General features: G+C 42.2%; 1 protein-coding gene across 1 annotated transcript in view; it reads right to left on the reverse strand.

The window, feature by feature from the left end:
* Positions 1–224: 224 nt before the first annotated feature.
* SACS (sacsin molecular chaperone) overlaps positions 225–25,893 on the reverse strand; it is a 102,899-nt gene continuing 77,230 nt past the window's right edge. The window contains exon 10 of the mRNA XM_077298390.1: positions 225–14,087. Coding sequence (XP_077154505.1) covers positions 2,482–14,087 — 11,606 coding nt within the window. The 3' untranslated portion in view covers positions 225–2,481. The remainder of the gene's footprint in view (positions 14,088–25,893) is intronic.

Raw genomic sequence — 25,893 nt, forward strand, 5'->3', positions numbered from 1 at the left:
GGAAATGGTGCCCGGCAAGGTTGACTTGTTCTAAAAGGTGATCTTGAAATGTTCAAATTTGTGTGAAACTTCACATTTCAAGAAATACGACTAAACCTCGATCCTTCACGGATCGATCCACTCATCTCTAGTCCCAACTGAGCCTTAGAATGAAATCGACGCATCGCTGATTCCCAATAATAGTTGCGTTGCTCTTCACTGTCAAGTAAAAAACAGAAGGCTACTAATTTTGACCATGGTTTTTATTACAAATGACCAATATGGATGAAACTAAGCAATTTAAGGCTTGTATAAAAAAAAAAAAAGAAAAACTTGTAGGAATCAATAATCTGATCTTTGATGCAATACCCAATGCACTGGGACAAGTATAAGTTATACACATCTACAGGCTTTATACATTTGTTCCAAAAACAAAACGTGTAGACAAAATAATTATTAAGGCTCCAGCATCTGTCGGACACAGGACAAGAAAAAAAAAAAAGCTAGTTTCAGTGCATATTTTCGATCACTATTAACATGTTTTTCAGTTAAATATTACATGAAGTTAAAAATGCAATGAAAATCAACTTTGCACAGTATAAAAGGACAAATATAGTGCTAGGGCATTGATATAGCAAAGAGTAAGAAAACTGTACTTTGTTCTTAACTGCAATAATAACACAACCAGATCCAGCTGATTATAGTCGTACAGTAAGCTTAAGAAAAGCTAACACGAAGGCAGCAGGGAAGAACGTAGATGGATAATGGCTCCATGGCAATACTGGAGGCAGAGAAACTGAGCAATGAGACTTTTAAGTGAAGGGATTGTCCAATGTGCTGCTCAGCTTTGGTTACGTAAAGTGCTCACTTTGAATATGCGCATTATACATTCATTTCTACAGTATATACACAATTTCTGTCCTATTCACATTACACATTTTGCCTTAAAGCTCGGAGATGCCGCATCTTAACATTCAGCAAATTAAAAAAAAAATCACTGCTAATTTTCTTTTTTCCTAGGTATGTACATTAGAAAGCTCTTCCAGTAAAATGTACAAAGAAGACCCATTTTAGACCCTTTAAATGTTAAGGTGCAAAGAATTAGAGGCAGAGCACCAATTTGGGTCATCGGATAAAAATTAAAAAAAATCACAGAATGTCCCATTGTGGAATCTGGCAGCAAGGGATCACTGTGTTTTCATCACTACGGCGAAGAAATGAAGAATTATACAGTCCTAATGAAAACAATAGGCCGTGAGATCCGCGAGGCCTAAACAGAACCTCCCTATATTTACTCAAAATTCCCTGATGGGAGACTTGAAAAATAGGTCTTCTTACCAAACAACCCCTTTTATTTCTTCATATTCTACATTTTTATGTGCATTCAGTTTTAAGTATAGTCAATCAAAACAGAATTTTTACAGCAGCACATTTCAGGAAGGAAGTCCGCCAATTTTGATTTGGGATAAGTATGTAAACAGAGATCTATTACATGAAAAAGAGCCACGGAAGACAAGGACTTAGGTGGCCATACACATGAGACAACTAGCATGTTTATTTCAGAGGGGAGAGGGGCTTACAGTGACTCAAAAAGGATCAGAAATGGTGAAATTCAACATGTCAGAACCACTTTTCCCCAATATCTGCCACGGTAGCAGAGTTCTAAGACCCCACCAATCACCACAATCATAAGGTTCTACCATCTGTTAACTTATGTGTATGGCCAGCTTTACATACAAAAAAACAGATTCAGTTACAACATAGAGACGTAATGTGCCTAAATAGCACATCCACATGAAAAAATCCTATAACGCTACACACATTTGAGATTCCATTGACTACAGTGCCTTCTCAAAGCCTACACAGATTCCATATGCTATAATTCTGGTTTCCTCAGCAGAAGGAACCTGCAAAATCTGTATGTTAGCTTAAATTGGTTGTGCCGGTCTAAATTGATAAGTCTGCAGTCACTCTGAGTGACTGCAGAAGTTTGAATTCCCCAAGCGCACTCACTGTGCGCTGCGTTTCTTTGCCGAGATCGATGGGTACGTATGTGTTATGCATACTCCTGGCCATACACTTGTATTGAGCGCGGCCGCGCCCCGTCTAGAGATGTGGTCAACCAGTGGGCACGGCCGTGCTCAATACAAGTTAATGGAATGAGGCCGTGCCCACTAGATGGGCTGTGGCCAGGAATATGCATAACGCATATGTAGCCGCCGATCCTGGCTCAGAAACCGGCAAATCCTTGCATTGTACAGTGAGTACACTGGGGGATTCATAAGTAAATAGCCACACAGAGTGACTGCAGACTTATCGATTTAGACCGGACAACAACTTTAATAAAACCTTCTACTATTTTTCACAATTTTCCACAACTAGCAAAAAAGACCTTGAGAGTGAATTTCCTTCTTGTCATAGTGATAAAGTGAAAGGAGCTCCTGCAGTGAGCAGCTTTACAATTTCATCCACCCTATTTGCATAAAGAATAGGTTCCTAAGTTTAAATAATCTTATTTTGTATAAAATTTTCAAGTTTTATAATTATACAAGCAGTGCATTCCATTACCCTCATGGCAACATCTGAAGTGAACCGGTCATTTGGGATTTGTGGAAAGGGAAGCATATCAGGATAACGGGTTTTTAGGCTATCTACCCCATAAGCCTCCAAGGTCTGGACATCTTTAGTGAGGCCTTCTAGCTGTTGGCCATACTCTTCAATTTTTTGTGCAAGGGCCGTTGGTTTTACATCTTTGTCAGATTTTCCCCTGACAGCATAGTCTGCAGCAATCAATGCTAATTTGGTAGAGAGATAGCATTTGAAACATACCCACTCATTTGCGTTCTTATGCATGTCATTTCTTGCAGCGGAAAAGTTAGCCCTAGCTTGCCTAAGCCACCTACGAGCTTCAACAGGGTTACCAACGGACTTGAATGTTGGTGGTACAAAGAAGCGTTTTGAGTCATATGATCCTGTAGGGGCAGTAAATCTTTCTTTATATTGTTGTCTCTCGGATTTATGATTTGTTGCCTCTTGGTTCCAGGAAGAATAAAATCTTTGAAAGGAAGACTTTTCAGACTGAAACCTAGCAGATGGAGTGGTAAAGGTTCTTCTTGCTGTCCTTTCAACATTGACATCTACCAATGCTTGCTTTTCTAGTCGGTTGATTTCATTTTGCAGATGTTTAAAAACCTCAGTTGCTATATCAAGATTTTCAGCATTTTTATCTGGGTGCCACTTTAGATATAATCTCCTTATAATCTTCTTCCTTTCTGATTCAGAAAGCTTCCAGGCCTGCTCCATCACAGTAGTTACTTCTTTAAGTATCTCTGGTAAAGAATTTAATTTGATCTTCTTAGGTGACTGATGTTTGGAGGAACTTGTTTTGTTACTTTCCTTGCTTGGAAATGAAGATGCTGTCCTTGGGCCAGGAGGAGGAAATTCAGTTGGACTTGTTGGTGTTGATGGAGCACTGTCTTTGCTTTGCACACCCTCGTCTGGCCTAGAAAACTTGTATAGATCAAGTGAGCTAACTATTTTATATTCACTATACCCAATGTCTATCTGATAAAACTTCCCTAAAGAACCTGAGTTGACATCTTCTTTGTCTACTTCCTGCACAATGATTGCATAAGTGTAAGTTGGTTGATATGAGCCAAATGAGTCTCCACCCTCAGCATCTACCAAATAGCCAACATATTCACCTGGATAAAAAACATTGGTGGGATCCATGAGCAGTGTATAGTGAATTTCTGCTGGTATTGGGGTACCAGGCATAGGAAGTTCAAGTTTTGATTGCTCAGTTGACGAGTCATATTTAACACCTAGACTATCAAGCTTTTCATTGATCCTGTAGATGTCGTTGCAACCCAGCATAGCAATTAAATATGATGTGTCAGATATGAGATTGTCCGTTGCAGACTTCAAGGTCATTGCTAAAGCTAATAGGAAATTGATATCCTTGCTGTCAGAGTGCTGTATATATAGTAATATCACAGCATGTCCATATCGTTTTAGAAATGCAAGAGTTTCACTCCTGCTATGAGGGATTGGGTTAAATCCCTTGACTCGCAAAGTTGTTTGCAACTTTTCAAAGCAGGACACCTTTAAGCCTTCTCGTAAGGCTTTGCAAAGTTTTATGGCTTTCTCCTCGTTTGCTAAAAATGCATTGTCATTTTCATGTTTCATGATTCTTATAAGTCCAGTGATGAACTGCTCAGAAGACAGTAATAACTGAAGTCTACCTTGCAAAGAACATAGTGTTCCAAACTGGCATGATTTGGGAGTTTCCTCATCCAGCTGTTCCTCAAGTATACTACTAAGAAGTCTTGGCCTTAGCTTTTGAGGAAGTAACATTATTATTCTTGTGTGAAAGCCATGATCCTTTCCCATGTAGCACTGGCTAAGATCAACAAGCATCTGAACACCAATGTTTCCTTGAATTCTGCTTTTATAATGGGGTGCATCATCAAACACTAAAATGCTAGACTTTACCAATCTTCCATCTTGACTTGGGAGGTAAAGTGCAAGGTCACGTATATTTTCTAAGTCAGTCCTTACTTTAGCGGGATCGTTCTGGAGACTTTTGAGTAGGCCAGAAATCACTCTTTTTACAGTGCGCATTTCATTAGGATCTAGCTGTTTTCCTTCAGAATTCTTAAAAATACGACTTAGAACTTCCACATACTGCTTGGTTGAAACTATATCTTCAGTGCCTAAGTTCTTAAACAGCTGATGAAAAGTTCCTAACTCCAGAGGCAGTTTGTAGAGATATGGTTTAAAATCAGACTCAAATTCCAGATTAATTACAACTTCTTCTGGCTTTAAAAGTTTCCATCCATCTTCAACCATCACAAATGCAACTCCTCGGAGTTGGAACTTGAATTCTTTTTTTTCTGTGCTGAGGAATTCATAGACACTCCGCAGAACCTTTACTCTTGTCTTTACGATTTCATCATCTACAGTAGTGATGTTGCATATATTTCGACAGTTGTTTATCACTTTGTCAAGTGAAGGATCCAAATTTACATTCAACATTATTAGAACTTGTTCAAGCTGCTCTTGTGGACCAAATGCACTTCCTTCTTGTTCGTTAATGGTTAATGGTGTTGCTTTTTCGGGTAGAATTGGGCAAGATGTCCACAGTAGCTGCATTACATCTGTCTGCTTGAACTTTGGGTTGACCTGCGCTCCATTAAACCTTATCAGCGGGAGTGTGCCATTTACCTCTTGGTACTGGGCATGAAAGCGCACAAGTTCTGCAGGTGCTCGTTCAGGGCACAAAAAAGGTACCGTGGACAATTCCTTTAAGAAGTTTCCAGAAAACAAATCAGTTCTTTCTTGGAAAACATGATAAAGAATGACGTCAACAGTGTTTTGAAGCACTTCTTTTGTCCAACCTTCTGCATTAGCTCGCATACTGATCTCTTTTGCAAACTGCAACAACTGTTGTTGGGAAATAACATACTTTAGTCCAATATTCCGGAGAAATTTGATCCACGAGAGAAAAAAAGCAGATTGGTTTTTTGGCTTTGTGATTTGCTCCAATTTTTTAAAGAATTCAAGGGGTATGAACAGTTTTTCAGAAAGCATTACTTCAAATACTCTCACAGTGCGATCGTAGAAGTTCTTTGCAGGTTTAAGTCGGCCACTGGCATCATGAATGAATGCCAAATCTTCAAGTTTGGCAAAAAGTTGCTCCTTTTGTGTACAACTCTCTTCAAGGCTGCATAAACAATTTTTTAGGTAAATCAAATGCTCCAATTTAGCATGATAGGAGAGGTTTTCAAATTTTGGCAGCAGATGTTTTGAGTAAATCTCCAGATCATCAACAGGGACGCATCCTAATGCAGTGTACAATTCTTTCAAGTGTATCTTCTCTTCAAGAAAAGCAAAGGATGATGAATGAGACCATTTTTCTACTTCTGCTGCCGGTATGGTTTTTGTAAGGACATAACACGTCCCGTATTTAGACAACGTGATATAACGACCACTGACGGACTTATAACATGGAAGTAACTTCAAAATGTCAGTTGCATCTTCTGACAGGTGGTTTAAATTGCAGTTGAAATACATCAAAAGGGCATCAAAGTCATTTTCAGCAATTTTTTCAGTCCTAAATGTTGATGTCAGAATCATGTGATGTATAGCTCGGAGAATGCTCATTGGATTGTCTATATTTGCCGTATGTCCAGCCAACAAGGGGAGTAATATATTGTCTTTTGAGCAAATTTTGTTCAACGCGAGTTGAATGCAACCAGTCTTCATCAATGTATGAAACACTTTATCACTTTGTGCATTTGGAAAGATTGCAATATGCATAAGGCTGAATGGCAGTAACACATCACCATCTGGAATAATTAACTGTCCAGGTGACACGGTGAACTTTATTCCTGGTAAGAGGGCCCAATCTTTTAAGGTCTCCACAACTGTATCAAATGTAGTGGTATCACTTTGGTCATCTTTAACAATAAATGACTCGCTGATGAAATGCCAAGCACTCTTTAGCCATGACTCACTGGCAAAGTTATCTTTCCATGGGACGAATACTTTTGTTTTGTACTCTCTAGGGAGAACGGATGAGAGCAGGTCAGCAAAACTGTTGATGTCAAAAACCTTTGCAACTTTGCTTGAAAGTAAAATATTGGTATACCTCAAGTACAATGTGTTCATAAAAAGATCTTTTCGAGAAGGAATTAGTTCATGATAAGTGGTCAGGAATTTTGCTTGCTTTGCATCAAAAATTTGCAACACGTTGTCCAGAGTAATAAGAAGTGGCAACCCTTCAATTTGTATTTCATTTTCTTCAGCATCTTTTAAGCAATAATCCACAAGTAGTTTCAAACTGTGAAAGAGTTTCAGGTTTGTCTGCTGGAGGCGGCAAGGTAGTTTTCCAATGTGGCAGTTTGTGTCAGGTGAAGAGAAAGTCATCAGAAAATGGCGGACATCTGAAGGAGTTGCGTAAGTAACCGGGATGCCTGAATCAACCAGACAGTGAAAAAGATTGGCTGTCTCATCACTGTAGTAGACCAAGTTAAACCCAATTTCTAAAAGTAGATGTTTGAGCCTGTAAACATTTTCAGCTACTGTCTTCCGAGTGGTTATATTGTACTCCATATTTTTCATGTGATGTAGTTCATCCTGTAATAAATTGTCAAAGTATGGCTTTCCAGAATTCACTGCCGACGTGTTTACCCATGTAATAATGACAGCTGACTGCATGTCCGAGCCGTCAACATTTGGAGCTCGTACTACAGGCAAGAGGCGCTTGGAATCTTCATAAATGCAAGCATAAACAGCTTTCACTAGGCAATACCAGTCTGGCTGTAAATCGAGTCTGTTTACTGGAAAAAAAGACAAAAATTTTTTCAAAATGTCTTTCACAGTATGGATTGGTGTATTGTGTAATACAGAGATTGTGGGATCAGTTCCAGGAAAGTTTCTTTTCTTTAGTTGTACTAATAACTCCACGTACGCTGGAGCCACCAAGACAGTCATCAAGCTATTGTTCCAGTCACTTCTCACTCCAACCCCATCATCATCCCGCCACAAGTTACGCCTTGCAGAATCCAGGGCAAAATGTCCATTTACATGAAAAGGAAGTCCTGTTTCAAGAGAAAGAGGCAAAAAGCAGAACGCTCGGTATGGTTTCTTGTAATTGTGGGTAATGCAAGCAGCAACTCCACCTCGTGGAAACAATGTGATGTCTTTATTTTTGTGAGCAGATATCACACTTTTTAGGACTTTACCCATATTAGAGAAACCGGAGCGATTACAAATTAACCATGTTGTCAAGTTTCCTTCAGTGTCCTCAATGTCCATTGTGTAAGTAATCTGTTGGACTGGTATATCTTTCAACTGTTTTTTCTTGGTAACGCTGTCAATTACAGAGGAATGAAACTGTTTGCGTTTAAGCCGGTCACCATCTGTGATTTTTCCTCTAACAGAGTATAACACTTTTAGAGCACCCGTTGTCTTCTCTATTTCACAGATAGAAATCTTTTCCATATGATTCAAGAACATCAGGAGTTCTGCTCCATCTGCACGCAACTTGTCAAGAAGATTCTGAACCATCCTGTCCGAGCAGGGGACAGACGAGATCTCAGAGCTTTTTGCCATTTCAGAATTTCGGAGTGGAAAACGAAACATTGTTGCACTGGAAAGGTTAAAGTGGCTTCCTAAGTATAGATTCAGAACGTCTGAAAATTGTGTTCGAAAATCAGCATCTAAATCTCGGAACATGCGTCCAGGGCTAAGTGATGTTGCCCCTGGAGCATATCGTGCATGAGGGTCAAAGATGCAAATGATGTCATTGGATGAGATGAAAGATGGACAGTCAGTAATATGGTAAACTGAGTTGAAGCCTATTCCATATTGACCAGTTTTACCAGGGTTGCCTTCCTTTGTTCCTTTGCCCAAGTTCTGGATGCCTCTTACATCATCATCTGTAAAGGGCTGGTTGTTGTATACACAAAGTGCAGGACCTTGAAGAGGTGACCACTTCTCATCAAATATTCTGTCCGATGGATGGTTTCTTGGATCAAAGACAAAACATATTTCTGTGGCTTTTGCATCGTCAGCATTTTGAAGAAGTTCCTTTAACATCTCCTTTTCTGAAGGATAAGCATTGAGGATACTTTTGATTCTACTGGTGAGCCTTTCCTTCTGTCCAAATTCAGTTCCGAGCGAGGTGAAGCAAACATTTGAGGCATACCTCTCCAAGGCTTTGTGTCTTTTTGGTATTGACCCAAGCTTTACAGCTACCTCTCTTGGAATGTCAGAGTGGCAATATTTTACAGTAGTATCTTTTACTTTAATCCACGGGCAGTCATTGTAACATAGTGATTTAGCTGGAAGTAGATAGAAGTTGACATCTGGTAGAAGAATTTGACCATAATTTGTCTCACAAAATTCTTGACTCTTTTCTCGTATAAGCCCCCATATTCCCTCACTAATAATTCTTCTACATAATTGGAAATCATTCTCTGATATCTTTTTGTTTGTATTTGCCTTTTTAACAATTTCGAGTACTGATGCAAAATCTTCTACTGTGAAGGTATTTTTCACACCAACACTTTCAAACAGTTCACGAAAATTATTTTTGTACTTGTTAGGCATCTGATAGAGGTAAGGGGCTGCTTCAAAGTTTAAATGGAAGGAAACCTTTTCTGAAATAACATAGATGCCCTCAACATATATAAAAGGAAATTCCTTTAGTTCTGTTACAACCATAGTCTTTGTAGATTCATTCAAAAGGACTGCTTCATTGAGAAATTTATAGCAGGCATTCGTAATATTTTCCTGGTACAAAGTGTTTTCATCAGTATATTTTGCAATTTCTTTTAATTGATCAATTACCAATTCAGGTGAAGGTTTCTTGAGCAAGCCTAAGTAATCTTTGACAGCCAAGGAGATGGATCCACATCCTTTAAAAGAAGGAGAGTTTTCATTAAGAATTGGTTTTAACAGGCAAACTGTGTCTTGGTGCTCAACTGTGTATAGCTCTGTAGCTGCAAACATTTCCTCATTTTTAAAGTCACTTCCTTTCCAATGAAGGGAGAAACCTACTGGCTTGGTAAGAAAAGGCAAAAATGGAGAAGTTTGGCATTTCTTGCAAAATTCCTTAGACTTCGGGTCTCTGAACTTGAGTTTCTCATCAATCAAACTTAAAATAATATTGCTCCTCAAGCAAGCTCCAGCATGATCAGCTTTATTAATCAGTGCAATGGAATCAATTCGTTCAATTAAATCTTCCCATAAAATGTCATCTTTCATCATGCCAAGTTGCACCAGCTTAACCAACACTACTGGGTTCAAGTAATTTTGGTTAGTTCCATAAGGAAATCTTCCATCATTGTTGTCATACAGTTTTGCTACTCTACCTTCAGGATGGATTAGTCTTGAAGGAACAACGAGTGAGTGGTCCTCACTAGAGCATGGAATACATGGTGTAACTTGAAGAATTTCACTAAATGCCTGTATCCTTTCATTTAGAACAAAAAGCATCAATGGATCTCGCAATTCAGGCTGGATTTCTGCTATATGAGGAAAAAAAACCTCTGAAAAAAACTGACGCTCGGAAAATGTATTCTCAATTAGCACATCAGTACATCCTGCTTCTTCAAATCCTATTTTGACCCATGAAGGAAGTTCAACAGCACAAAGGTTTTTTGAGCCAGTCTTCTTCAAATACTTCATGAAAATCTGGAAAGCAGCTGGTCCAATATCTGGTCTCTTAAGTAAGGAGTCATCCAGAAATCTCACATTTTTCATAGAAACCCAAGATGTTCCATCAGAAAACACTTTCATACGGTCTTTGCCCTTTGATTTGGCAATGTCTTCATAAAGTCCTTGGCAAATGACAGAAAAATCATCATGGACATAGTCAGGGTCTGGCCATATAGAATAGTAGGTGTAGTTCATCAGCTCTCCACTAGTAGACATGTCCCTTAAGGCACAAAGAGCCTCTAGATAAGAACGCACAATCACATGTCTCATGAAAACAGTATTCCACCTTCCCTTTGTGTCTGTTTTCCAAATTTCCTTTCGATTTGAAGTCACAGCAAAGCAACCATTTATATGCACTGGAAGTCCAGTTTTTATACGAAGAGGTAGATAGCAAAACACTTCTCCGATATTACCAGAAAATGGTCTCACTGTCCATTTCCCATCTTGACTTTCAGAAAGCATCACAGCTACACCACCACAAGGCACTAGCCCGAGTCTCTTGCCGCTATCACTCAGAGCAAATTTCAAGGCATCATTTATATCCATACAAGAACATATAAGCCATGTTGTTGAGTCGACAGTTTTTTGTGGCAATTCCTCTGTCATTCTTTTTGTTTGTCCAGACTTGGCCATCTCAAAAATGTTAGCTGGTTCATCTTCAGGACCTCTGAATAATGGAGAATGAAGGTCAACTATTCGCCTGAACACATGGTGAAATTCTTGAACCACAATCTTCAAGATACATGATGATTTGGGCATTTCACCTGGATATTTTTTGGTAGAACTACAGTGGCTCATTACTTTGGCAGCCTCTGTGAGTAGCTTTGTTGACTTAGCCAAAACCTTTGAGGAGCATGTAGACTTTTTAATCGTTACTGTGTCTTGAGCGAATGCTGGTTCAGATTCTTCAGGCTTAAGGTATTTTAAAACCATAGAATTTACATTCTGAGTAAACAGTATAAGTCTGTAGCCACACAAGCTAAATTCATCAACAAGCGTGTAAATATCTGCAGTATTGTAGCAGGAACTGCTAATTTCACTCATTTTGGCTTCTTGTTGTGTTCTAAAGGACAGTCGGAAAAGTGTACCTTTGTAGCAGTAGGGAGCTTCTACCGCAAGTGGTAAGTCACATTTGAACACACCTAAAAATGGCTTGAACTGATTTGGAAATTTGCGAAGTCTTTTTTGCTGCTTGCTCCAGTTAATTTTGATTCCTGGGTTAGATTTGTCTCTGATATGTTTGCTAATGTGATTAATATTTGGATCAAACATAATCATAAATTCTCTACTCATAATAATGGGAATATCTGTGATGTGGTAGACAGAGTTGAATCCTAGACCAAATTTTCCAACTTTGTCAACCTCACTTCTTTTTAAGGATTCTCCTAGTCTTGTAATGTTTAAAAAATCTTTATCAGTAAACTCAGAATTATTGTAAGACCATAGAGCAGGTCCATGACATGCTGCCATTCCAGGGTCCAGAAGATTTTCCCTTATATCCATATTTCGTCTCATATCAATCATAAAATTGCACTCTGTCGCTGATGCATCATCAGCATTTTGAAGAAGCTCCTTGAAGATATCAGACACTGAAGGATATTCTTCCAAAATGTTTTTGATTCTCACTGTAAGTGGCTCTCTTTGGCCCGACTGTTCAAACCCCATATTTTCGGGGTTAATAAGCCGAGTGCTTAAACATGGCACATTCAGACATTCTGCTGTCTTCATTGGTATATCCTCATGCACTAATATAATCGGTTCTACAGAGTCTTCAAGGAGATCATTCAGATCATCAACTTTGATATCACAGAAACAACATTCATGAATGGGTCTCATCACAAGTTTTGCAGGGTCTTTGTTATAATGCACAGGCAATGGTGTATCTAGACTCACTGAAATTTGATGGCTATACATCCATCTTACAATATTCAGCATTATATCAGTGTTCTGCTTGTTCTCCTCCTTATCCATGGATTGTTTGCTACGTTCATATATGATGTTAACGACATCAAAGATTTGTTCAGATGACAGCTGCTCGATTGAACCACAAAACTTGAACAACTTATGAAATTTCACCATAGTGGTTGGTATGTTGTGCAAGAAGGGCTGAAGGTCAAGGCTGTAGGATGATGTTATAATTGCTTGCTTTGGTGAGCAAAATGTTTTGCCTGTCCAGACCCATGGAAAAGACAGCTCTTTGTAGAGTTCTTTGCCTTTATCAAGACACTCCTGCATAAAACCGTATATCTCAAGCAGAATGTGCTGAAACTGATAATAATCTTCATCAGTAATTGTTTTGGAATTATACCAGTCAGCTACAACTTTTAGATGTTTTAACACAGCCTCAATACTAGGTTCCCTTGAAATGCCAAGGACTTTTTCAATATTGTCATGCATATTTTCTACCAATGGAATGGAAGAGCCCACCAGAATAGCAAAAGACACGTTGCACATTTCTCCAGGGGAATACAATTTGAACTGGTCTCCAATCCAGACCAACGAATTGGGATAATTTGGTGGGCGTTCTTTAATCGAAGGTATCCATTTGATCTTTTTTAATAATGCTTTTCCTTCTGGTGACTGCACAAGTTTATAATTTCTTTTTAAAACTACGAGTAAAGTTTTTGCCTTTTTTAGAACAACATCACCATTTTTTCCTGATCCACCATTTAAAGCTTCAATTTTCTTAGCTATTTGAACAATGTCTTTTTCTGTAATATGAGAATCATTTTTAAGGCCGATCTGTCTAAGAGAATGTAATACATCTGAAGATGTAAATATAGCAGGTGGGAAATACAGCTGTTCCTCAGCACAAAATAAGTTCTGGAGGACATCTACCTCTGGATCAAAAAGTTCACTGGCTGAAACCAGTCGTTCTTTAGAAATGGGTATAAATTTAAGACTTGACAACCAGGAAATTACCAAATGATTTTCGTTCTTTAAGAAGGTTAAATTTTCAAGAACCCAAAGCATAACATTTGTCCTTTCTTCAACTGAATAAAATCCTTTTTCTACATCTTGCAAAATAATTTTCAAGCAATCTGTGCTTTTTAACTGTTCTACCTTCAGCATCTTCGTAAGTCGAATAGTTTCTTCATCACTGCTGTCAATTATAGGAAAGGAGAGACGAGTTTTGGGGGGAAGCCTAGCGTTGTGATGAAGTACTTTGCACCCTCTTAAAAAAACATAGGAATTCTTTTCTGAAGTCTGTTCGATTCTTTTGAAAACCATCAGCTCCTGAATGATTTTTTTTTCTTTTTCATTTATGTCTGTTAAACTAGCCAGAAACCTTCGCAAGGCGTCTTTGTGAACTGGGCTCAGTTGTGCCATCTGGCTGGATAGCTTTTGAAGAGACATCCTGTCCATTATTTGAAGAAGAGCACTAGGTGTAGGGGGGTAGACATATTTTTTAAGAACAGGATGCTGAATTGATGGGTCTAAACACGTAAGGACAATGCCCCCAAGATTTTTAATTATTTGAGGCAAATGTTCTGGTAGCTGAGTGTCGGACTCATCATCATAAATGACGAGAGAAGGCATCCTTAGACGAATGAGTTCCAGGATGGTTTCTTCTTCTATTACATTTTCTTCCTTTTTTTCGTCTTCTCCATCTTCTTCATCATCTTTTTCTTCTTTTTTCTTTTCCAGCAGTTTTGTGGGAATAAGTGGCATCTCATCGAGACATGACAAATCTTCGGAAAAATGTATGTACAACAGTTTCCAGACCATTTTCAGCCACTGAATAGGAGGATGATTTTTGTCCTTGCCAGGATGCCATTTTACAATCAATTCTCTTGTTGGCCATATTGTATTCAGGATTTCTTTAGTAAGACGTATAAAACGTTCAGGATTCAAGAGTTGAAGCTGCGTACAGGGTCTACCTATGGTGGGAGAAAGGAAAAAATAAATAAGACCTCTATAGCATAAAATCCTAAATGAGTTGTCCATGATCAGAAAAAGTGGTCTGCTATTTGCCTAAAGACTGATATAAAGACCTATCTGCCGACAGGCTGTTTCCTCTATTGCAGTTCGTCCATGTTCAAGTGAATGCTGAAATACTGGGAAAATAGCAGATCTTGTTTTCCAAGCATGGACAACCTCTTTACATTTTGATTGTGCAATAACCACAAAGTTATAAAACACATGCATTAATATATTATATACGAGCAATAAAATAATGTAATAAAAAATTAAAGGAGTTGTACAACCCAAGGCATTTATGACCTATTAGTACAAAATGCAATAAATGTGGGACGGAAGGAGGCCATGGTAAAGGAAAAGTGGCCACGCATGAATGTGTCTGTTTATTCATTTTATGAGAGCGTCAAAATACGCTGTATGAGCACTCAGTGATGAAAAGAGAGCAATGCATGCATGACCACATCTCAGCGCCAAGGGGCAAATGCCAGGTTCCTGATCTGTAGATGCAGATCCCAGAGGTGGATATGTCTGACATTTATGGCAGATCCAATAAGGATACCATATTTGTGCAAGACGGGACAACCCCTTTAAGTAAACAGTTAGCATTTTTCTTACTGGCAATAACAAGGTTAATAATATACACTCCTATAGTGAGAAAAATAAGTATTTGATACGCTGCCGATTTTGCAAGTTTTCCCACCTACGAAGAATGGAGAGGGCTGTAATTTTTATCGTAGGTACACTTAACTGTGAGAGACAGAATCTAAAAAAAAACAAAAACAAAAACAGAAAATCACATTGTATGATTACATAATTAATTTGTATTTTATTACATGAAATAAGTATTTGATCAACTACCAACCAGCATGAATTCTGGCTCTCACAGACCTGTTAGTTTTTCATTAAGAAGCCTCCTACTCTGCACTCATTACCTGTATTAATTTCATCTGTTTGAACTCGTCACCTGTATAAAAGACTCCTGTCCATACACTCAATCAACCACACTACAACCTCTCCAAAAGGGCCATCTTGTGTTTCTTCCATTTTCTAATAATTGTGCCAATAGTTGTTGCCTTCTCACCAAGCTGCTTGCCTATTGTCCTGTAGCCCATCCCAGCCTTGTGCATGTCTACAATTTTGTCCCCGGTGTCCTTAGACAGCTCTTTGGTCTTGGCCATGGTGGAGATGTTGGAGTGTGATTGATTGATTGAGTGTGTGGACAGATGTCTTTTATACAGGTAGCGATTTCAAATAGATACTAATAATACAGGTAATGAGTGCAGAGTATGAGGGCTTCTTAAAAAAACTAACAGGTCTGTGAGAGCCAGAATTCATGCTGGTTGGTAGGTGATCAAATACTTATTTCATCCAAAAAAATGCAATTTCATTGTAAAAATTACAGATTTCTCCATTCTTTGTAGGTGGGAAAACTTGCAAAATCGACAGTATCAAATACTTATTTTCCCCACGGTATAAGCACATGTTAATGCATGCATTATTTATGCAAATCCAGCATGTAAAGAATCTATTCTGTGCCAACGTTATTGCTTTTCCCACTGTAGTCATAGGTTAAAGTATACTATGTAAATCTGAGTTGACAATGACAAGTTTTGTTTACCAGCTGGTTATGGGAAAACATGATCATTTTTGTTCCATTATCTTATGACCTGGATATGCCGTAAGTGTCTGAAGGATATGGGTCCCACTTCAGAACTTCGTTGAACTCATTTATACAGGAGCGGCTGATAAAACCGTACCCCCTCTATCACTTTACATTCAGCTCTGCAGAGATTACCACTCACTTCAAAATAATTTTCCTGCTTTCCGGTCCAAATTCAGAAAGGAGCAAAAATAGCAAAAATGGTAGCTAAAAAAAAATCTAAAGAGTAAAGTTGCTAAAATAGAGCAAAGAGCCCACAGTATAGCCAGTATGATGTGGTCAGAACACGCAGAGGGACAGTAAGTTCGAGAGGTGATGTTTCAGCCAATACAGTAGATGCAGACCAATAAAGGGTATATATATATATATATATATATATATATATATATATATATATATATATATATATATACATGACCAATCCATTCCTCGCTTAATTGAGAAACCAGTGTTTGAATTTTAATTCATATGAAAATGAAGCTGAAGACTATTTGTAGATAAAGCTTCTATCATTCTGGCTCTATTCCAAGCCAAGCGTTGCCTCCTCCTGATTGACCAACGGCCTCTATGACGTGTGACTTCATACAAAGGGGCCATCAGTCAAGAAAAAAGCGGTAAAACTGGGCAGGGAATAGAGCTGGAGAATGGTATGTCAAACTCAAATACACAGAGGGCCAAAATTAAAAATTTGGACAAAGTCATGTGGGTCAACATTGAGGCTTAGTTTAAAAAATGTCTACAATTGAGCTTTTTCCTAATCATCAAATATGGAAACAACTTAAAAGGGTTGTCCCATACATTTTAATTAATAAATCTTAAGAAACAGACAGCATGACTGGAGCATTGAGAATTTTCTCACGAATATGGGCGTACATGTAAAACTAACATCAAAGATTAGAGCAAGGGTTAGTAATGGAGAGGCATCTTACAGAGCAGGCGTAGGCTGATGGGAGTAGTACTTACATCAGCCGACGCCTCTGTGACTGAAGGTAAACTTTTTACCGCCGGTCACAGCTGCTGGAGCTCTGACAGGAAGTAATAATCTTACTGTCGATCGGAGCCGCCGATGTTTCTCGCAGTGTCATACAGATAACTCCTCCTCTTCTCCTTCGCAGCGGGGACAGCTCATAGAGTCCCAAGGCTTTCAGTATCACCTCTATGCTGATGACACACAGCTCTACCTCTCTGGCCCCAATATCATCTCCTTACTAACCAGAATCCCAAAATGTCTGGCTGCAATTTCATCTTTATACTCTGCTAGATTTCTAAAACTTAACATGGATAAAACAGAATTCATCATCTTTCCCCATCTTACTGAACCGCAACCCCAACAGATCTATCCATCAAAGTCAATGGCTACTAACTCTCCCCAGTTCCGCAAACTTGTTGCCTTTGGGTATCCCTTGACTCTGATCTCTCCTTCAAACCACATATCCAATCTTTTCCACTTCCTGCTGACTGCAACTCAAAAATTATTCCATGATCTGCACATTCCTTAACCTAGAATCTGCAAAAACACTAGTGCATGCCCACGTCATCTCCCTTTTCCACTACTACAACATCCTGCTTGGTGGCCTCCCCTCTAACACTCCCGTACCCCTCCAATCTATCCTAAACTCTGCTGTCCGACTAATCCACCTGACCCCCCATTTTTCCCCAGCCTGTCCTCTCTGTCAAACATATTACTGGCTCCCCACTGCCCAGAGACTCCAGTTCAAAACCCTAACCATGACATAGAAAGCCATCCACAATCTGTGACCTTGTCTCCCGGTACTTACCTGCATGCATCCTCCGATCCTCATAATATCTCCTTCTTTACTCCCATCTTACCTCCTCTTCCCACGATTGCATACAAGATTTCACCCGTGCATCACCCCAAACTCTGGGACTCTCTACCTCAACACATCAGACTCTCACCTACAGTGGAAACCTTCAAAAGGAACCTGACCCTCTTTCGACAAGCGTAAATCCTGCAGTAACCATCGTTCTACCATACCGCTGCACGACCAGCTCTCCCCTCATCTACTGTATCGTCACCCAACCCTTGTAGAGTAAGAGTCCTCGCGGGCAGGGTCCTCTCCCTTCTTGTACCAGTCAGTGACTCATTTTGTTCAAGATTATTGTACTTGTTTTTATTATGTACACCCCTTTTCACATGTAAAGCGCCATGGCATAAATGGTGCTATAATAATAAATAACAATAATAATGTGGCCCCTTGAGAATATTAAATTGCCCACCCCTGGTCCATTCTATTACAAAATAACCAAGGTCAAGTCCAAGCACCAAACATTAAATGTGCATGCAGGAGACATCAGACAACACAACTCCATGCTAAGGAGTAATCAGTAATGGCTCCCACACAGAACACTGCATGCATGTATTACATAGAAAAATCCCCCCCCCCCCGTGGGAGTAGTCAACTCCATTCTCTTCATTAGATATTTGCTCTTTATATTGCATATTATGTCATTACTGTATATTGCATGACATTAAAAGGACCTGTCACTATGTCAAACATGGCCAGTTTGCTCTTCTTTTATTCCCGCGGCTCCTATAAGTTATACATTTTCTGTTTGTTTTTTTTTGTAAATTATGGTTCCAAAAAAGGGGCTTTTTTATTTAGTGCTACTTTTTATTAACTAAGGGGGCATCGCTTATAGGGTAATTCTGCAAAGCAGGCAGAAGATAAGCCCCTCAGAGAGTTCTGTGAGCCACGCCCCCTTGTTAACGACCATAACGATTAACACTAAATGAAAAGACCAATATCTCGGAAACCGTATGGCCAATTAAAAAAAAAAAATACTTAGGTGAGCAGGAGAAATAAAACAAGCAAACAAGCTAAACAATGACCCCTTTTGACCTGGGGACAGGTCGTCTTTAAAAGGCTTGTCTCAAGTAAGACATTTATGGCATATCCCCAGCTGGTGAACAAGTCAAAAGAATGTAACCCAGTGCCCAGGGGCGCAGTTACACCCACCGCTCTCTAACACTGAGTGGTGACACCACCCACATGACTAAAACTCAAATGCTACCGGGAGGAATAATAAGCTGAATAACAGGTTAATTACCGCCGACAGCCATGGTGGTCAAAGGTGGTAAACAAATGATCAAAAAAGAAGTTTCTAGATAATCTTGATTTATCAGAAGTGGATATAGTCTTTGTTGCCCTTAGCAACCAATCAGCGCTCAGCTTTCATTTTTTTAAACAGTTGTGAAGAAATGAAAGCTGCGCTGTGATTGGTTCCTGTGGACAACAAAGACAGTTTTTCTTTTAGACAGATCTGATCTCATTAAAGGTTTTACATTTCTAGAATAGAAAAATAAATATTTTACATGTAATTTCCCATCTGTTGTGATAAAAGACATAAAAAAACAAGAAAAAAAAACAAACCTAAACATGCAAAATTTCAAAAAACACACTATCACGTCAAATGCAATATGTTCAACAACAACAAAAAAATGTAAATTAATGTCCTTCAATTTTACATATTTTAATGATGGCAAAGAGTTAGTGCTGGGATCATTCAGGAATTGTAATATTTTTCAGATAAAATTTTTGTTAGATTAGAGGGGAAAAATGTGTTGGATGCAAGAAAACAACATTCCTTAATCTAGCACTTGTTCAAGCAGACAGTACTGTACCTGCATAGCCCCAGAGAAGCTGCTGTGCTACAATGTAATATATTATAATGTTTAAAACAGCAAAAATATGATTGTACGTGGTTACATATAATATTGAGTAACTGATCCTCAAAGTCATGTACTGAGCCTGAGCCACATCTCGGACCCAACCATACTAGGACTTTGTAGAGTGAGTTGTACACAACCCTATTATAGCACCCATGTAGGTTTTTTGGGGTCATGGACATCGGCTAAACAGCATTTGTCTGACGCTATCGGAGGTGTATGTTAACTGTACAGAGGCTTATAGTAAGCTGAGCAGTAGCATACCTTCTGGGGAGACAGAGGGTGCGGTCGCCCTGGGCCCCACAATCTGAGGGGGCCCACCTGAAGTTATGATACTTTTAACTGTATCGGGACACACTCCTCACCGATACAGTTAAAGTCTCCGGCAGAGCAGGGTAACAGAATCTCCCTCTACTGCCACAAAGCTGCTATGGGGCCCATAAGCCAGGGGGTTGGGGGGGCCCGGTGCCAGTATGTTACTGTATGGAGGCCTATGGGGAGTGCATTGTACTGTATGGAGGACTAAGGGGAGCACATTATGCTATATGGAGGCCTATGGGGAGTGTATTATACTGTATGGAGGACTAAGGGGAGTGCATTATACTATATGGAGGCCTATGGGGAGTGTATTATACTGTATGAAGGAATATGGGGAGTGCATTGTACTATATGGAGGACTATGTGGAGTGCAATATAGTATATGGAGGCCTATGTGGAGTGCATTATACTACATGAAGGACTATGGGGACTGCATTATACTGTATGGAGGAATTTGGGGAGTGAATCATAATACATGAAGGCTATTTATGGGGCAATCAGTGTGAGAACTAATGTATAGTCTTTGTATAATGAGGGGGCTATTATACAGTATTGGGGCCATCAAACAGTATTCTACAGGGTTATTTTACCATCTAGAGAACACACAGTACCACACAGTAGGTGCAGTAATAGGGACACATACAGCAGTGGCAGCTCAGTTTTGGGGTATCAGTAGGGTGGGGAGTTTGATTAGGTTGGGAATAGATTGGACCATTCTGGCAATGTGAGAAGTCAAATGTGACTTTGTTGTAATCTCTGCAGATGAGTCGTGGTGGGAAAAAGTTGTCATGTTGGTCTGGGCAAAAAGGAAAAGATGGCAAAAGTGAATGCCTCCACCAGAAAGAACATCAGCTGTAAGTCACCATCTATAACTGTACTGTAATCTCATACATGTTCCGTAGGACTGGTATCTACCACTATATGGTCACCATGTGGCAGTAATATCAGTGTTGGTCTTGGCACCTAGACAGTTACAAGGTGATCTGCAGGCTGCTCATAGACTGGTCTATCTTGACGAACCCAGACTTCAATGAAGAGGATTAGAACCTCAATTCTTCTCTCTCACCACTTCATGTTTGTGTTTTGCATTAAAGGGCCACTGTCACCCCCTCCAGCTGTTATAAACTAAAAGAGCCACCTTGTGCAGCAGTAATGCTGCAGTCTAACAAGGTGGCTCTTTTAGTTTTTGATTCATTTATTACCTCAATAAAGCGTTTTAAAAATTGGCCACAAATACCAGATATTATACCTGGAGGCGGTCCGAAGCGTCCTGTATGAATCTCCCAACTGCCGTCACTCTTCTCTTCAGGGGCGATGGTCGCCGCCCCCTTCGCACTGTTGCTTCTTAAATCCGGCGCCTGCGCTGTGCGTGCCTGCCTGGGGCCTGCGCAGTGTTCATTGTCAGTCACATCTCAGATGCCGGGTGCCTGACTGCGCCTGTGCGCGCAGTGCGCCCACCCTGTTCCTGAATCCCCGCCCCGCACTGTGTTATTCATTATGCACAGTGCGGGGCTGGGGTTCCTGGGCATGCGCACTGCGCTTGTCAGACGCTCCCCCGGTCCCCCGCCTTCCAGCATTGCCGGAATATACAGGTTTCATTGCCGACGTTTTGAACAGCCACAAAGAACAACGCTGACGTGTCCGTGCTTGCAGTATGTGTGTGGCACGTATACCACACATACCCACTATAATCTATGGCACTGCACACATGTCCGTTTTTTACCAGCAGCATGGATGACAAGGGCCGATACAAGTCTATGGGTCCATGTAAAACATGTACAGCACACGGATGGCATCCATGTGTCATACGTGTGCCGTCCATGTGCTGTATATGTAAAATTGCAAAATATGGGAGAAGCTTTGGAATTGATTTTTCTTAAGCCATACTGGAAAAAAAACCATTGGCACACTGATGGCACATTGATCCAAAACACTGATAACACTACTGAAGTACTGTTTTTTCCAGTACTGGTATTGTACAGAAGTGTGAAGGGGACCTGTGACAGTGTATTGGAGATGATCGAATCTGCCAACAATCGAAATTGGCAAATTGGCAGCTTTTACAGGGAAATAGGGATTTTTGTGTGTACTCACCGTAAAATCCTTTTCTCCGAGCCACTCATTGGGGGACACAGGACCATGGGACACAGGACCATGGGTTATGCTGCTGTCTCTAGGAGGCTGACACTAAGCTGAGACAAAAAAAGGTTAGCTCCTCCCCTGCAGTATACACCCTCATACTGGCTTCCAGACACCCAGTTCAGTGCAAAAGCAGTAGGATAATAACAATAAAATATGAAGAAACATTAGAATATAACATGTCAAACAAACAGTCAAAGACCAAAAAATGTAACGAGCCGCAAGGCTACCAGGGTGGGTGCTGTGTCCCCCAATGAGTGGCTCGGAGAAAAGGATTTTACGGTGAGTACACACAAAAATCCCTATTTCTCCTTCGCCTCATTGGGGGACACAGGACCATGGGACGTCCCAAAGCAGTCCCTGGGAGGGAAACAATACAACCAAATAACTCCGTGCACCATCTGACTACAAATGCGCAACAGCCGCTTGCAGAATACGCCTGCCAAGGGCCGCGTCCGCAGAGGATTGGATGTGGACATTGTAATGCTTTGTGAAGGTATGCAGGCTGGACCACGTTGCGGCCTTGCAAACCTGCTCCGCTGTTGCCTGGTGCCGGATGGCCCAGGAAGCACCCATCGACCGAGTGGAGTGAGCTCTAATCCCCGCCGGGATAGGGCTGCCCCTGACCCGATAGGATTCCTGGATAGCAGATCGAATCCATCTGGCTATCGTGGATTTAGACGCAGCCAAACCCTTTCTGTGACCCTCAGGGAGCACGAAAAGGGCATCCGATTTTCTGAAATGAGCCGTTCTGGAGATGTACCTTCTGAGGGCCCGTACGACGTCTAGAGTATGGAGAGCCTTCTCGACCCTATGCTTGGGCTGCGGGCAAAAAGAAGGGAGGATGATGTCCTCGTTAAGATGAAACGACGAAACCACCTTCGGAAGAAAAGCCGGAGAAGGGCGTAAGACCACTTTGTCCTGATGAAAGGCTAGAAACGGTGCCCGGCAGGACAAGGCGGCGAGCTCTGAAACCCTTCTGATGGACGTCACCGCTACCAGGAAGGCAACCTTCCAAGAGAGGACAGAGAGCGAAACGTCTTGAAGGGGTTCGAACGGGGGTTCCTGAAGAACCCCCAGGACCAAGTTGAGATCCCAGGTTTCTATCGGCATCCTATAAGGGGGAACCACATGGGAGACTCCCTGGATGAAGGTCTTGACCTGGAGGTTGGCGGCGATCCTGCGCTGAAACAGCACGGATAACGCTGAGACCTGGCCTTTGAGGGAACTGAGTGCCAAACCGGAGTCAAGACCGGACTGAAGGAAATTCAAGATGCAAGGGATAGAGAAAACGAGCGGAGGAAGCCCTCGGAGCCTGCACCATGAGAAGAAGGTTTTCCAGACGCGGTGGTAAATGGAGGCGGAAGACGCCTTACGAGCACTTAACATGGTGGGAATGACCTGCTGAGAGAAACCGGCACGAGTTAGAATCCAGGTTTCAACAGCCACGCCGTTAAACGTAGGGCCCCTGAGCTCTGATGGTAGATCGGTCCCTGGCGAAGTAAATCTGGGCGGTCTGGTAGCCGCAAGGGCACGTCGGCTACGAGCTGGACGAGTTCCGCGTACCACGCGCGACGAGGCCAGTCTGGAGCGACCAGGATGACCGGTGACCGGAACTCCCTCCGTCTTGATCTTTCGGATCACCTTCGGCAGTAAGGGAAGAGGAGGAAACACGTATGGGAGCTGAAACTGATGCCACGGGAATATCAGCGCGTCCACTCCGATGGCCTGGGGATCCCGAGAACGAGCAACAAAGTTGTGAACCTTGGCGTTCAATCTGGACGCCATCAGATCCACGTCCGGGGTCCCCCAGCGAAGACAGATCTGTCGAAAGACCTCTGGGTGGAGTTCCCACTCCCCCGAGGCAAGGCCCTGGCGGCTCAGGAAGTCCGCCGCCCAGTTCTCGACTCCCGGAATGTGCACTGCGGAGATGATGGAATGGTTGATTTCGGCCCAACGAAGGATGTGAGAGACTTCCTGCATCGCTGCCCTGCTGCGGGTACCCCCCTGGTGGTTGATGAAAGCCACCGCCGTGACGTTGTCCGATTGGACACGTATAGGGTGACCCGCAAGCAGGGTGTGAAAGTGACTCAGGGCAAGTCTGATAGCCCGAATCTCCAGGATGTTGATGGGGAGACTGGATTCCCGACCTATCCAACGGCCCTGGGCAGAGTGATGAAGAAACACCGCCCCCCAGCCGAGGAGGCTGGCGTCGGTAGTTACCACTAACCAGTGGATCGGGAGGAAGGACTTCCCCTGGAGAAGAGATGGACCCAGGGTCCACCATATGAGGGATTGTCTGACCCGCGGAGACAGCGGGCAAGGACGGTCGAGAGATGGGAGACTCCTGTCCCAGTTGTCCAGTAGAGCCTGTTGTAAGGGGCGGAGATGGAGTTGAGCGAAAGGAACCGCTTCGATTGCTGCAACCATCTTTCCCAGGATCTTCATGGCGAACCGAATGGTTCGCGGGCGAAGATGACGGAGCGTTCGGGCTCCCTGCTGAAGCGCTTGAGCCTTGGACCGAGGAAGCAAAACCAGCCCCCTTGAGGTGTCCAGGATCATTCCCAGAAAGGAGATCCGACGGGCAGGAACGGGAGAGGACTTGTCCAAGTTGATCAGCCAGCCCAGGCGCGAGAGAGAATCCAGGGTAATGTGGACGCTTGACTCGCAGGTTTGGAAAGACGGACCCTTTATGAGGAGATCGTCTAAGTAAGGTAACACGACGACTCCTCGCGAGTGAAGGATGGCCATGACAGCCGCCATGACCTTGGTGAATACCCTGGGCGCTGTGGCAAGACCGAAGGGTAAGGCCGTGAACTGGAAGTGGTCGTTCAGAATGGCAAAGCGGAGGAACCTTTGATGAGGCGGGAAAATAGGGATGTGAAGATAGGCATCCTTGATGTCTATCGAGGCCAAGAATTCCCCTCTTTCCAACGAAGAGATGACCGATCTGAGTGATTCCATCCTGAAGTGCCGGACTCTTACACACTTGTTCAGGAGTTTCAGATCCAAAATGGGGCGCACTGTTCTGTCCTTTTTTGGCACTACGAAGAGGTTTGAGTAGAAACCTTTGAACCTCTCGTGTTCCGGGACCGGAACAATGACCCCGCTCTGGCGGAGGGAGTGGATAGCGCAAAGAAGGGCGCGAGACTGAGCTCCCGAGCTGGGGAGACGAGAGGGGAAAAACCGGGTTGGAGGAGGAGAGGAGAACTCTATTTTGTAGCCCGACGATACCAGGTCCCTGACCCATCCGTCTTGAACGACGGAGAGCCAGGCCTGCTGAAAAAGGAGTAGACGTCCGCCTACTCTGGTGGTATCGACTGGCGCCGTTCCCGAGTCATTGAGACGGGAATCTGGGAGGTCTGGAACCTCTGGTTCTGGGCTGCCTAGGTTTTCCGCGCCAGGAAGGGATCGGCCTGAAGGAGGGGCGAACGTCTCTGTCTGTGCGAGCGGATCGGTCCGATCTGGGGCGACCGGTAGGATTGGACCAGGCTGGGCTGGTACGAAAGGACCGAAAGCGAAAATAAGGTTGACGCTGGAAAGCCGCCTTGGGCCTCTGTTGGGGAAGAAACTTGGTCTTTCCTCCCGTGGCGTCGGAAATAAGCTGGTCAAGCCTTTCGCCAAAAGGACGCCCGCTTTGAAAAGGGAGAGAGATCAGAGATTTTTTAGAGGAGGAGTCTGCGCGCCACTCTCTGAGCCAAAGAGTCCTTCTAATAGCGATGGCGTTAGCGGCCGCCGATGCTGCGCAATTCGCCGCATCAAGAGATGCGTACATCACATAATCACTAGCCATGGCTAACTGCTTAGCCAGGTCCGCCATCTCAGACGGGAGGTCCTGTTCGTGAATAGATTTCGCTAGAGCATCCGCCCAGGAAACCATTGCCTTAGTCACCCAAGCCGCGGCGAATGAGGGGGACAGGGAAGAGCCTGAGGCCTCATACACTGAGCGAGCTAGGGAGTC

Source organism: Ranitomeya variabilis, chromosome 3 (assembly GCF_051348905.1).
Source record: "Ranitomeya variabilis isolate aRanVar5 chromosome 3, aRanVar5.hap1, whole genome shotgun sequence".
NCBI classification, from domain to species: Eukaryota; Metazoa; Chordata; class Amphibia; order Anura; family Dendrobatidae; genus Ranitomeya; species Ranitomeya variabilis.